Raw genomic sequence first — 14,031 nt, forward strand, 5'->3', positions numbered from 1 at the left:
CTAAATATAAAGAGGAAATCTGTGTTTTGCAGAAAGAACTTAGTAAATTCAGGCATGATGAAAAATATGTAAAGTTTGATACCATACTACAAGAGACAATTGAAGCTACCAAACGTAATTTAATGAATATTAAATACACTAAGTATCAGAGAGATAGTAAAGACTATGCTAATAAAACAGTCTATGTGTGGCGAAGGAAGTTTAGAAGAGCTATACAGACCAATCAAAAAAATCCTATACAGACACAAGATAAAAGCATTAGTCATGTGAAGGAAGACACAGCTAATATGGGCACACCAGCACACAAGTAGAATAGACGTTGGAGGAAAAAAGTAAGATTTAATACAGATGAAGAGGGTTCTGCCTCAGGGACAGATTTTTCGAATTCAGAAGGTAGTTCAGCGTCAGACTGGGATAATTTACCGGTTGAATTGAGCACAAATTTAGAACTAACAACGGATATTAACACTTATTTAAATGAAAACATTCAAGCAGAGGGTACACAACTATGCACCATAGAACAAGGAGCCAAACCCAAAGATAAAACATTTACAGAGGTTTTTCGGGAGGACTCAGGCATACCCAAGGGAGGGGGAGTACAGACAGCACAAATAGAACAAAATGTAGTGGAGAAAAAACAGGAAAGGTATCCTCTAAGAGAAAACAAAAGCAATCGGAAGTATGTTTAAATACAGTTATTAACATATCCAGTTATAATCTGAGTGAGACAGAACGTAAAGTCCTTAGTTATGGACTCAATTTCTGCACATCTAGGGATTTTATTCTCTTTCAGACTATTGTGGACACAAATAAATTTGTTAGATCGCTCACACTGAAGAAACACATTTTTTTTTAAAGAGAATAAGATTTCAGAATCTAACACCACTGAGAATAACGTAACAACAAGCGACAGGATAAATGATCTTACTTTTCAGGATCTTTGCACACGCAATGATCTAGAACAGTTAATATCTGAAGGGGAACCAGCTTCAGTAGAAGAAGAGAGTAAGGATACACATGTGGGTTTCAAATGTAAATCTAATTTTTATCCTCTGCAGTCCAGAGGTAAACCACTTGAATTGTTTCAGAAAAGGGTCATTGAGGATCTGACTGAGTTACATCACCAAAAAACAGGAAAAATGAATAAAACAAATAACCTCACTAAAAAGAAAGAGAAGCATTGGTAGCCCTAGAGAAAAATGATAACATCGTGATAAAACGGGCTGATAAGGGCAGCAGTATAGTGGTCTGTGATAAGACTTGGTATATAGCTGAAGCCTATAGGCAATTGGATGATGCAAATGTCTATGCGAAAGTTAGCTATAACCCTCGCATAGATTTTCAGAGACATCTGTTTAAAATTTTGAGTGAAGGTAGAAGAAATGGTTTTATTGATCAATCCACTTTTGAATATCTATATGTTGAACACCCGAGAACGGCTGTATTCTATCACCTACCAAAAACACATAAAGGGCTTGAAAATGTCAAAGGAAGACCTATTGTGTCGGGTAATGGTTCCCTACTTTAACACCTGTCTGAATGGGTAGATGATATACTGCAGCCATATGTTCTCAAATTAACCAGATATGTAAAAGATACCACCCACATACTTAATATTTTTAAGAACTTTGCTTGGAAAGAAAACTATAGTTGGCTTACTGTAGATGCCATATCATTATATTCTTCAATACCACATTCTGTAGGCCTACAGGCCATAAAGTACTATATTGATAAAAATGGTGAACTAAGTACAGATTTTAAAAACTATGTACTAAAGATCATCAAGTTTCTCTTGGAACATAATGGTTTTACTTTTGGAAATGACCATTTCATACAAAGACAAGGGACTGCGATGGGGGCGAAATTTGCGCCCTCATACGCAAATCTTGTGATGGGTTGGTTCGAAGAAACCTTCATCTATGGAGATGCAAATCCATTTCGTGAATATATAATCCAATATAATAGGTTCATTGATGACCTTATAATAGTTTGGGAGGCAGATGAAACAATAGCCGACAAATTTGTTAAACATCTAAATACTAATAAAATGGGATTAGGTTTCACTATGGAATGGAATAGAGTAGAAATTAATTTTTTAGACATAACATTGTATGGGGATTCTCAATATAAATGTGTTAATACAACATTATACCGTAAACCCATAGCTGGTAATGCATTGCTTTTTGCTACCAGCGGACATCCAAAACATGTCTTTAAAGGCATTATTAAAGGACAGATCATGAGAGTGAAGCGTAACTGTTCAAAAAATGATGACTATATTAAGGAGAGTAAAGAATTGTCAGATAGGTTACTGTAAAAACGAGGTAACTAGAATTAAAAAGGAAGCTGACAAATATGAAAGAGAAGAACTATTGTCTCCTAAAAAGAAGGCTAAGACAGATGACAGACCCACATTCGTCACCAGGTATTCAAATCAATATAACGATATTTGTAATATTGTGAAAAAATATCTCCCAATTTTGTATGGGGATGAAATATTAAAAGAAGTGATTGGTGACGGATGTAGATTTGTCTATAATAAAAATGATACACTTGCTAATTGCTTTCACCTAGCGTCTTAAAAAACACACAAATACAAACTAACGAAAGTTCCTGGCTGAGACATAATGGCAGCTATAAAAGCGGCAGTAGCCACTGTAAAGCATGTGAATATCACAATGTTACTAGCACTTTTTGTTCATACACAACAGGTGAAACTTTTTGCATACATGGTTGTCATAACTGTAGTTCTAGCTATGTGATATATTTGGCAGAATGTAATCTGTGCAGGGGTCAGTACGTGGGACTCACTACACGTGATGTAAGGACACGTATAAGAGAGCACTTGGGAGACATCAGAAACAAAGTCCCGTGCTCTGAGTTAAGTAGACATTTTATAGAAGTACATCATCAGTCAGTTTGTTCATTTAGCTGGAATGTAATCGAAGCAATCAGAACTCCACCTAGGGGAGGAGATAAATCTTCAATATTAGGTAGACAAGAAGTCTATTGGATTTTTAGACTAAAAACCCAAATCCCCAATGTACATAATTCGGAATTCGATTTAGTCAATTTCTGGGAGTAATAATCTTAACTGAAGAATAAACTTTCCATAGCTGGCACTTGTATCTTTATGGATATAAGTTATATGTGTATATAGATCCAGTTTGAGCAAAGAATTTATTAATATAACATCTAAATACACACATATCTACATATGCTGAACAGTTCCCCATGTCACATACTCCATTTAGAGTCTTGTTTACTTAAACCCCAAGTATATACGGTGCATTCTTTGCATATGATAAGTGTGTATCTTTTACTAGCTTACAAAATTTTAAAATTTCAAGAATTAAGCATAGTTATATGTGTTTTATTATAACATCTCTAAATGAAGCTAAACACCATTTGTGCACAAAGGGAATAATACAGATTTTTTATTCTATGCTTATATATATTCTCATGGGTATAGGTCTACGCCAAGCCTAAATTTAATAAAGTGCATTTGATTTATACTGAATACTAATAGCAAAATAATAGAAGGAAAATATGTGCATTTAATTAATTGTATGTAGATCATATTAGTGTTTAACATATCTGTGTATACTTTTATATATTATGTTAACATCTTTGTATACTTTTTTATGTGATATATAGGCACACATGAATAGAAACATTAGACAATGTCCTTTAAGTATTTTGCAGCAGTTGATTGTAGACAGCAGCTTTATCCATAGCCATTAAGGGTTAAGTATTCAGCTGATTTAGTTTAACATGTAATTGGACCCTTATTTAAGTCTTTGTAAAACTCACAATAGACATGGTCTATGATTACGGCAAGAGCTAGCCGAAACGCGTAAGACCGTTCTATGCTTTTACACCATTTTTTCATGTTTTAACTACGTTCTAAATAAACCTATAAATTTTATATATCAATTTCTGGGACTTTTTTTCAAAGATATGTGGTCTCAGGTCTTTGGGAAAATATGTTTAAAGTGATTGCAATATTTTAACTTCGGCTTTTTGCGTGTGTCAGGTGAAAACTTTTTACTTTTAACTTGTAATGCGCGCGCTACTCAAAAGCTTACTTCTAGCGCAGTTCACACACGAGCGGGAGCAATAAATAGCACTCCACTCGTAATCTAGCCCTTTGTGCGGAAAGAAGGATTTTTCATGGCATTCTTCAAAATTCCTAGAATTCTGTAATTCTTCCATTGAATTCTTCCATTGAAAATAGTCTAGCTCTTTGAAATTCAAATTTTGACCTTTTCAGAAAATTACTCAACAAAGCTCTTAAAAAAGGTTTCTACACAATTTAGATGCAGTTAAAGTTTTAAGAAATTGTATCTACAGAATATATAGGATTTTATAAGGCCTCTATTCTGAACATTTCTGAGGTCCATGCAAAGGCTACAGGCTACAGCTGTTTCTTTATTTTCTTGGTTAAAACTCATAATTCATAGAGCTTATTTGGAGACGAGAAAGTCTCTCCCAATCTGCATTGCTGCTCATTTTACCACATCAGTTTTACATGAGCTTTTAGTAGGAAAGCTGTGCCTGGAAATAAGGCGCCTGTCTTTGTCAACAAATTTTTTTATCCTGCCCAAAATTACTTGTGGACTACACAGCGTGAGTTAGTTACCAGGAGTAATGTACTTGTGGACTTTTACCATCTTATTAAAGAAAACAACATTTATGCTGACACATTAATTTCTTCCATGGTGGTGATAATCCATGAGACCTGCCCAATTAATTTAACCTAGTTAATTTTTCTCTGACGGTAGTTCTAGTTTTGCACGTCATATTGCCTGCTCTTTTCCTACCTTTCTTCTTCTCCTGGCTTGGCTGTACGCAAAACTAGCTTACCAGAGAGGTGCGAAGGTTGAGTACTCTTGCAATTTTGTGAAACTTTGCCTCCTCCTAGTGGCCAGGAGTTGAATACCAGGAGTAATGGACTTGTGGACTCTCAACACCATGAAATAAATTAATTTATCATGTAAGCATAAATTTGTTTTTGTTTTGTTTTTTTGTAATAAAAAGGTATTTTAAGGCTCATGTTTATGAAATCCCTTAATATTTTTAAAGGTTTCTGCCATGCCACCTGTCTTAAAATTTACAACTGAAACAAATCGCTATATATTTTGAAAGCAAAATGTAAATAGTTTTTGTATGTGTTCACGGTACTGATGTATTTTGTTCTAGCATGGAGGAAAGAACAACTTGAGAACATAAATCAAACATACATTGGTGCTGAGCGGAAAGCGGCCCTGTGTGCGCTTCTAGAACAGGAAACCCAGCTAATAGCCTCTATTGGAAGGCACAAAATAGATGTAAATGAAGACAATCAGCAAAAGGCCATACAATCACTATTGCAAAAGGTTAGTGACGTTAGATCAAAATTCTAACTGAAAATTGACTTCATATTAATGGAATTGGTATAAAAGTAAAGATTGTTGCATTCATTTTGAAAACAATTAATTTGGTTGTACAACTAATAGAAGGTGATCCTCATGGTCATGTTACAGAGCTTTAGAAACCCCAAAATGCTCATACTTTGTCCCTGAGAAGAAATCTAATGGCATTAATTGTTCCTCATTTTGAAAGATTTTTCAGGTTGTCCTCTAAAAGCTATCACTTACAATATCTAATAATTTAAAGGGAAGTAATGTAGCTATGCTAATTTACTATGCAACGTAGAAATATAAGAGAATGTTTCTGCCAAGTTAAGTTTAATATTGGGGAAAACATTTAGGGAAACTGACATGTACTGACATAATATCTTCTATACATAGATTGTATAACTTTTGTTAGTGGTGCCTTTTGTGTTTTGTCCTACTGAGCCGGATTAAGATCAGACTGTGCTGGCTTAAATTCTGTATAGTCTTCTATATTTATCAGCCATTTTCCAGGAACCTTTAGCACACTAGCGACTTATGTCTAAAACGTTATATTTGTGTGAGATGAAAAATTCTCTTGGTATCCTTTTTTAAAATTTATACCAAGGCTCAGGAAATGGAAGCTAGCCACTGATTGGTGGCTGCACATATATGCCTCTTGTAATTGGCTTACCAATGTGTTCAGCTAGCTCCCAGGATTTCATTGCAGCTCTTTCAACTAGCAATAACAAGAGATTAAAACAAAATTAGAAATACAAGTAATATGGTAAGTTGTTTAACATTGTATGCTCTATCTGAATCATAAAATACATTTTTGTGGTTCATGTCCCTTTAAATGCATATTAATCAATGAAAGTTCTACCTCTTGTCCAGCTCGTATACACTGAGATCCACCAAATGGTTCGTTTTTAAATGCTTTTTAAATAAAAATGTGGATTTTACAAAGGCTATTTTTTTTTATTTATATAAGAAATAACTATTGAGATCCTTAAAATCATAAAATGTGCAAGCTTTCTTCAGTGAAGATCATTTCCTTTGTATGCAATAATGTGATTGTACTTGATAAGAATGTTCTTTAATCATTTTGCCATTTGTAGAGTGATAAATCCATAGCATGTATTTTCCAGTCTGTTAAAAGAGCTTTTCAAACAGGTTTTTCAAATGATTTCAACCTTCAATTCCTCAATTTTTTTGCATTGAAACCTCTACCCCAGTATTCCAATGCAGCAGAAAACTTTTTTACCATTTGATCATTACAGAGGGTACAGTGTGTATGTTCCTTTAAAGACCACCATAGTGTAATTCAAAATTTGCAGCCAATGAATTACTCACAGACATATTGGCAAAGAGCAGAACATACTCTTGCATCTCTGCTTTAGTAGATTTTTTTTCCCATCAGCCCCATTGAAGTCAATGACAGATTGTGCTTGTATTGTACTGTAGACCCTACAGTAAATGTTGTGGGTTGTACTGCCCGCCAGCACTTTATGAAAGAAATTGCCTTTCTATAGGTGGCCTTAGGGGTGAATAAAATAGTACCCAGGTGGAAGTAAAAACCCCTGTATATATAGGGTCAGATTAGTCGAGCAAGTGGAGCGTTAATTGCGTTAGAAGTAGGATTTTTGCGCTCTTCTGGTTGCCCTCGTATTATGATTTGAAAGTAAACTGTCTTTGTTCTAGCGGTAGGTAACCCGAGTAGCGCAAAAATCCGAACTTAGAACATCGCGTGCGTGTACACGTATTCCCCGTAGAAGTCAATGGAGAAAAAAAAACACCCACTGTCGCACAAACACGACCACATATTCACATTTACGCTAACCCAATCGCATATTTTCATATGTGCAAGCCCAATCACATATTACAATAAGCGCAAACCCGACATGACAATATGAATATTACATAAATATGCTATACCATGTATCTACTTAAATGCAAAGGGCTCCAATGCACTTTATATGTGTAAATATGTATTTATGTGTAAATATGTCTGTAAATACATATATACACATATAAATACATATGCACACATACAGGGAGTGCAGAATTATTAGGCAAATGAGTATTTTGACCACATCATCCTCTTTATGCATGTTGTCTTACTCCAAGCTGTATAGGCTCGAAAGCCTACTACCAATTAAGCATATTAGGTGATGTGCATCTCTGTAATGAGAAGGGGTGTAGTCAAATGACATCAACACCCTATATCAGGTGTGCATAATTATTAGGCAACTTCCTTTCCTTTGGCAAAATGGGTCAAAAGAAGGACTTGACAGGCTCAGAAAAGTAAAAAATAGTGAGATATCTTGCAGAGGGATGCAGCACTCTTAAAATTGCAAAGCTTCTGAAGCGTGATCATCGAACAATCAAGCGTTTCATTCAAAATAGTCAACAGGGTCGCAAGAAGCGTGTGGAAAAACCAAGGCGCAAAATAACTGCCCATGAACTGAGAAAAGTCAAGCGTGCAGCTGCCAAGATGCCACTTGCCACCAGTTTGGCCATATTTCAGAGCTGCAACATCACTGGAGTGCCCAAAAGCACAAGGTGTGCAATACTCAGAGACATGGCCAAGGTAAGAAAGGCTGAAAGACGATAACCACTGAACAAGACACACAAGCTGAAACGTCAAGACTGGGCCAAGAAATATCTCAAGACTGATTTTTCTAAGGTTTTATGGACTGATGAAATGAGAGTGAGTCTTGATGGGCCAGATGGATGGGCCCGTGACTGGATTGGTAAAGGGCAGAGAGCTCCAGTCCGACTCAGACGCCAGCAAGGTGGAGGTGGAGTACTGGTTTGGGCTGGTATCATCAAAGATGAGCTTGTGGGGCCTTTTCGGGTTGAGGATGGAGTCAAGCTCAACTCCCAGTCCTACTGCCAGTTTCTGGAAGACACCTTCTTCAAGCAGTGGTACAGGAAGAAGTCTGCATCCTTCAAGAAAAACATGATTTTCATGCAGGGCAATGCTCCATCACACGCGTCCAAGTACTCCACAGCGTGGCTGGCAAGAAAGGGTATAAAAGAAGAAAATCTAATGACATGGCCTCCTTGTTCACCTGATCTGAACCCCATTGAGAACCTGTGGTCCATCATCAAATGTGAGATTTACAAGGAGGGAAAACAGTACACCTCTCTGAACAGTGTCTGGGAGGCTGTGGTTGCTGCTGCACGCAATGTTGATGGTGAACAGATCAAAACACTGACAGAATCCATGGATGGCAGGCTTTTGAGTGTCCTTGCAAAGAAAGGTGGCTATATTGGTCACTGATTTGTTTTTGTTTTGTTTTTGAATGTCAGAAATGTATATTTGTGAATGTTGAGATGTTATATTGGTTTCACTGGTAAAAATAAATAATTGAAATGGGTATATATTTGTTTTTTGTTAAGTTGCCTAATAATTATGCACAGTAATAGTCACCTGCACACACAGATATCCCCCTAAAATAGCTATAACTAAAAACAAACTAAAAGCTACTTCCAAAACTATTCAGCTTTGATATTAATGAGTTTTTTGGGTTCATTGAGAACATGGTTGTTGTTCAATAATAAAATTAATCCTCAAAAATACAACTTGCCTAATAATTCTGCACTCCCTGTATATAGACATACAGTATATCTATATATAAATATCCATCTGTAGACGTATATGTATGCATGTCTATGTTAAAGCCCTTAGCCTGCTTTTTTTTTCTAATACCTGAGATCTCATATCTTTGAGCCCTTATAACTTTTGTGTGCAATATTTTTTTTGAATAATTTTTATTAGATGTTGTTATTATGAGTGTAACTGTACTTTTTAAATGTATTTTTTATGTGTTTTGTGACACTTTTTTGTTTCACAAAACAGTTAACCACAGCTCTGAGGCTGCGTTAATCATTCTAGCATAAATCTCGATTGCTCTCACGTGATCGCGTCTACGCTCAACTCGTAATACGAGCGCAATTTAACATGCGCAAAAAAGTTTGCGCCTCACTTGTAATCTGGCCCATAGTGTTTTGAGCCAGCTATATGAAGCACACAGAATGTATACATTGCAGAAAAAATATGATCCAAGACTGTATTTGTTTGGACATTATAAAAATGTAATTATATTTGAACACAGTTAAAGAAAAATCATTAACATCAAAAATTATTAATTGAGCACATTAGGACGGGGTTGACAAAGTTGGTTAAAATGTAGGAGCCAGTAAGAATATTTTGGAACCAGCCAGTGTATATCCATATACAGTATATATATATATATATATATGGAGGATAACCAAAAAAGTTAGGAGCCATGGGTAAAATTCTAGAAGCTCCCTGGCTCCTGGGTTTGTCTTGCCCTGCGTTAGGATCTATAACAATCTGTAATCAAACATATAAGTCATCAGCAATAATGAGCTGATTTTTGGATGAAGCTTTTCTGTCTCATTGGCGGCTTATTTTTTCCTTCATTATAGGTCTGCAAAAAAATCCTGCAAAAAAACTTTTACATAAAGAGTTCTCCATCTAAAGGGGAGGAGAGTCCACTGCTTCATTAATTACTATTGGGAATTAAGAATCTGGCCACCAGGTGGAGGCAAAGACACCCCAGCCAAAGGCTTAAATACCTTCCCCACTTCCCTCATCCCCCAGTCATTCTTTTGCCTTTCGTCACAGGAGGATGGCAGAGGAGTGCCGGAGTTTAGGAGTAGTCTCTTATGGAGGTTAGTACTCTTTGCATTGGGACTGGAGTTTTAAGTAGTCCTGTCAGCCTCTCAGTGAGAGCCTGGGAAAAAGTTAGAGTCCAGAGATGCAGGGAGAGTCTTTCTACAAAACCATCCCGACTCATATTAACAGCTCCTTAAGCAATCAGCGTTGATGAGTTTCGCTGCCTGCTTTCTACACTCAAGTCCATGTCAGGAGCGAGGCTACTAACCTGTCACACTTGAAGGGCCATGTTGCCGTTCCATGGCATAGATTCTGGTAAGATCGTTTCATTTTTTATTAATAATGATAACATAGAAGACAGGGTCACCGTATGGCGCCTTTTTATCTTTACAGAATCAAGGGTTAATATTCCTGGAAGGGGGATTATTGAACAGGTGGGGGGGGTTATACATGATATTGTTTATTGTGTCATTGCTGCGTTATGTGCGAGATGAGGCTCTGGCAATGTGTGGAACTTTCAGGTTACTTGCGGGAATTTCGCACGGCCATTTTTTGTAGTGTTTTTTTTTCCCTAGTGCAGGGGCAGTCCTGTCAGGCATTCCACGTGATTGGGTGTATCTATATATCCTTCTCTGTTGATCTGTGGTGCAGGAGACAAAGCGGTTTCTGTTGTCCGGGTCCTAGGAGGTGGTGAGTACCCCGGCCACCTCATTTCTGTGTTTATTGTGAGGAGGTTCTGGTAGATCAGCCTGCTCAACTATGTTCCACATGCCTTGATAAGGTTACAACATCTAAATGTAAACAGATGTCTAGTACTACTGAGCCATCCACCTCTAAGGGTTCTTCGTCCCGGGAGTTCCCTACATTAATCTCGGATTGCACATGCAGCGCCTCGGGGTCCAACCTTTACTCCTTCGGGAGAGATTCGTTGGCTCTCAGACTTTGCGGACCAACTGTAATCGGCGGTTTCGAAAGTGATCCATACCTTTCCACGCTCTGCTAAGCGCAAGCATAGGGTTTATCATAGCAGCCCGGCCCAGGGTTTGTCCTCGCTGATGGAAGATCCAGAGGCTCTCTGCGATGATGAAGCCCACTCTGACTCTTCAGATGAGGCCCCTTCTGGGTTGGAGTCCGTGTCATCTAAACCCCCGGTGGAGGAGGAGCCTGGTTATAGGTTTAGGATGGAGAATTTGCGCTTTCTGCTACGGCATGTGCTTGCTACTCTGAAGGTTCCTGAGGAACCTGCAATTCCTAAGCTTGACAAGGTATACGAGGACAGGGTAGAGCTTCAGTCTTTTCCGGGTCCTGTCAAGATGGCTAATATTATTAAGAACGAATAAGAGCGATTAGGTTCTTCCTTTTCCCATCCTTCTTCCTTTAAGAAACTGTTCCACGTTCCGGACTCTCAGCTTGAGCTGTGGGGGACCATCCCTAAGGTGGATGGGGCTATCTCTACGCTCGTGAAGCGGACAACTATTCCCCTCGAGGATAGTTCGTCGTTTAAAGAGCCCATGGTTAAAAAGCTTGAAAACATGTTGAGAAAGATGTTTCAGCACACAGGGTTTGTTTTTCAGCCAGCAGCGACCGTTGCGGCGGTCGCTGGAGCTGCGACATATTGTTGTGAATCCCTGTGTGAAATGGTCGAGGGAGAGTCATCCATTGACGAGATACAGGAGAAGATTAAGGCACTGAGAGTCGCCAATTCTTTCATCTGTGATGCCAATATGCAAATTATTCGCCTGAATGCTAAGGTGTCAGGTTTTCCGTTTTAGCACGCAGGGCTCTGTGACTAAAATCTTGGTCTGCGGACATGATCTCTAAATCGAGGCTGTTGTCTCTGCCTTTTCAGGGAAAGATCCTGTTTGGTCCAGGATTGGATTCGATCATATTCACGGTTACAGGAAGCAAGGGAGCTTTCCTACCGCTGGATAAGAAGGCTAAGCCTAAGGGATCTACTTTTCGTCCCTTTCGTGCAGACAATCCCAGCACCAGCAACTCACCGCAAAAGCGGACCAGTCCAAGGGATCTTGGAAGCTGGCTCAATCTTGGAACAAGTCTAAGCAGAGCAAGAAGCCTGCCAAGACGAATTCGGCATGAAGGGGTGGCCCCCGACAGGTCTCCGGATCACGTAGGGGGCAGATTGTCTCTATTCTCAGACGCATGGTTGCAGGACGTTCAGGACCCTTGGGATCTAGAAGTTGTCTCCCAGGGTTACAGGATAGGGTTCAGATCCCATCCGCCCGAGAGCAGATTCCTCCTGTCAAACCTGTCTTCAAGACCAGAGAAGACAGAGGCCTTTTCTTTCTAGAGTGTGTGAGAGATCTCGCCTCTCTAGGGGTTATCGTACAAGTACCCCTAGCATAAAGGGGTCTAGGGTACTATTCCAACCTTTTTGTGGTTCCAAAGGAGGAGGGCACGTTTCGTCCGATTCTGGACCTAAAGTGTTTAAACAAGTTTCTAAGTGTTTCATTGTTCAAAATGGAAACAATCAGATCTATTCTGCCCCTAGTTCAAGAGGGACAGTTCATAACAACTGTAGACTTGAAGGACGCTTACCTTCATGTGCCAATTTACAGGAACCACTTCAAGTTTTTAAGATTTGCGTTTCTGGACTAACACTTCCAGTTTGTGGCCCTTCCTTTTGGTCTGGCGACGGCTCCAAGAGTCTTCACAAAGGTTCTGGGAGCGCTGCTTGTAGTGGCAAGATCCAGGGGCATTGCAGTGCCACCTTACCTGGACGACATCCTAGTTCAGGTACCATCATTCGAGGGCTCTTTTTTTTCTGCTCCAATCTCACGGTTGGAAGATCAACTCAGGAAAGTGTTCCCTGGTTCCAAGCAATAGGGTTGAGTTCCTGGGCACAATAATAGACTCTATGTCCATGAAGATGTTTCTCACAGATCAGCGACTCAGGAAGCTTGTGTCCACCTGTCTTGCCCTTCAGTCCTCCACAAGCCCGTCGGTGGCTCAATGTATGGAGGTGATAGGTCTCATGGTGTCAAGCATAGATGTCATACCATTCACCAGGTTCCATCTCAGACCTCTTCATTCAGATCTATGACAGCTGATATCCATGGATGCTCGGACACGCAACTCCCTCTCTTGGTGGATTCGTCCGGAGCAGCTGTCCATGGGGACATCCTTCTTGAGACCGTACTGGGAGATTGTAACCACAGACGCAAGTCTGATAGGATGGGGAGCTGTTTGGGGTGCCAGGATGGCACAAGGAAAGTGGTCCAGGGAGGAGTCTCTCCTTCCGATCAACATCCTATTACTACGAGCAATTTACAATGCTCTGAAGGCATTGCCTTCTCTAATGTCGGTCAGTTTCATCAGATTCCAGACCGACAACATTACCTCGGTGGCTTACATCAACCATCAGGGCGGTATGAGGAGCTTCCTCGCAATGAGGGAGGTGTCTCGGATTCTGGAGTGGGCGGAGTCCCACGACTGCTTGCTCTCAGTGATTCACATTCCAGGTGTGGACAACTGGGAAGCGGACTTTCTAAGCAGACAATCCTTCCATCCTGGGGAATGGTCTCTTCACCCCGAGGTGTTTGCAAAGATTTGTCACAGATGGGGAACGCCGGAGATAGATCTCAGGGCGTCCAGACTCAATTGCAAGCTACCTCGATACGGGTCGAGGTCCAGGGGTCCGCAGGCTGAGCTGATAGATGCCTAAGTGGTTACTTGGGGATTCAGCCTAGCTTACATTTTTCCACCGTTACCACTTCTACCTCGCATAGTGGCACATATCAAACAGGAGCGGGCCCCGGCCATTCTGATTGCTCCTTCATGGCTGCGGAGGACATGGTTTGTGGATCTGGTGGGGATGTCATCCTCTCCGCCCTGGAGGTTGCCCTGTCGCAGGGATCTGCTGTCACAGTTCTCCTTTCAACATCAAAATCTAGATTCTCTGAGGCTGACTGCGTGTAGATTGAATGCCCAGTCTTAGCCAAGAGAGGCTTTTCTGTAGGTGTGATTAATACTCTAATTCAGCACAAGGAA

General features: G+C 39.6%; 1 protein-coding gene across 1 annotated transcript in view; it reads left to right on the plus strand.

The window, feature by feature from the left end:
- The window catches only part of IQUB (IQ motif and ubiquitin domain containing), a 271,536-nt gene that overhangs the window by 182,050 nt on the left and 75,455 nt on the right, over positions 1–14,031 (plus strand). The window contains exon 8 of the mRNA XM_053719193.1: positions 5,203–5,378. Coding sequence (XP_053575168.1) covers positions 5,203–5,378 — 176 coding nt within the window. The remainder of the gene's footprint in view (positions 1–5,202; positions 5,379–14,031) is intronic.

The sequence above is a fragment of the Bombina bombina genome, chromosome 6 (genome assembly GCF_027579735.1).
Source record: "Bombina bombina isolate aBomBom1 chromosome 6, aBomBom1.pri, whole genome shotgun sequence".
Taxonomy (NCBI): Eukaryota; Metazoa; Chordata; class Amphibia; order Anura; family Bombinatoridae; genus Bombina; species Bombina bombina.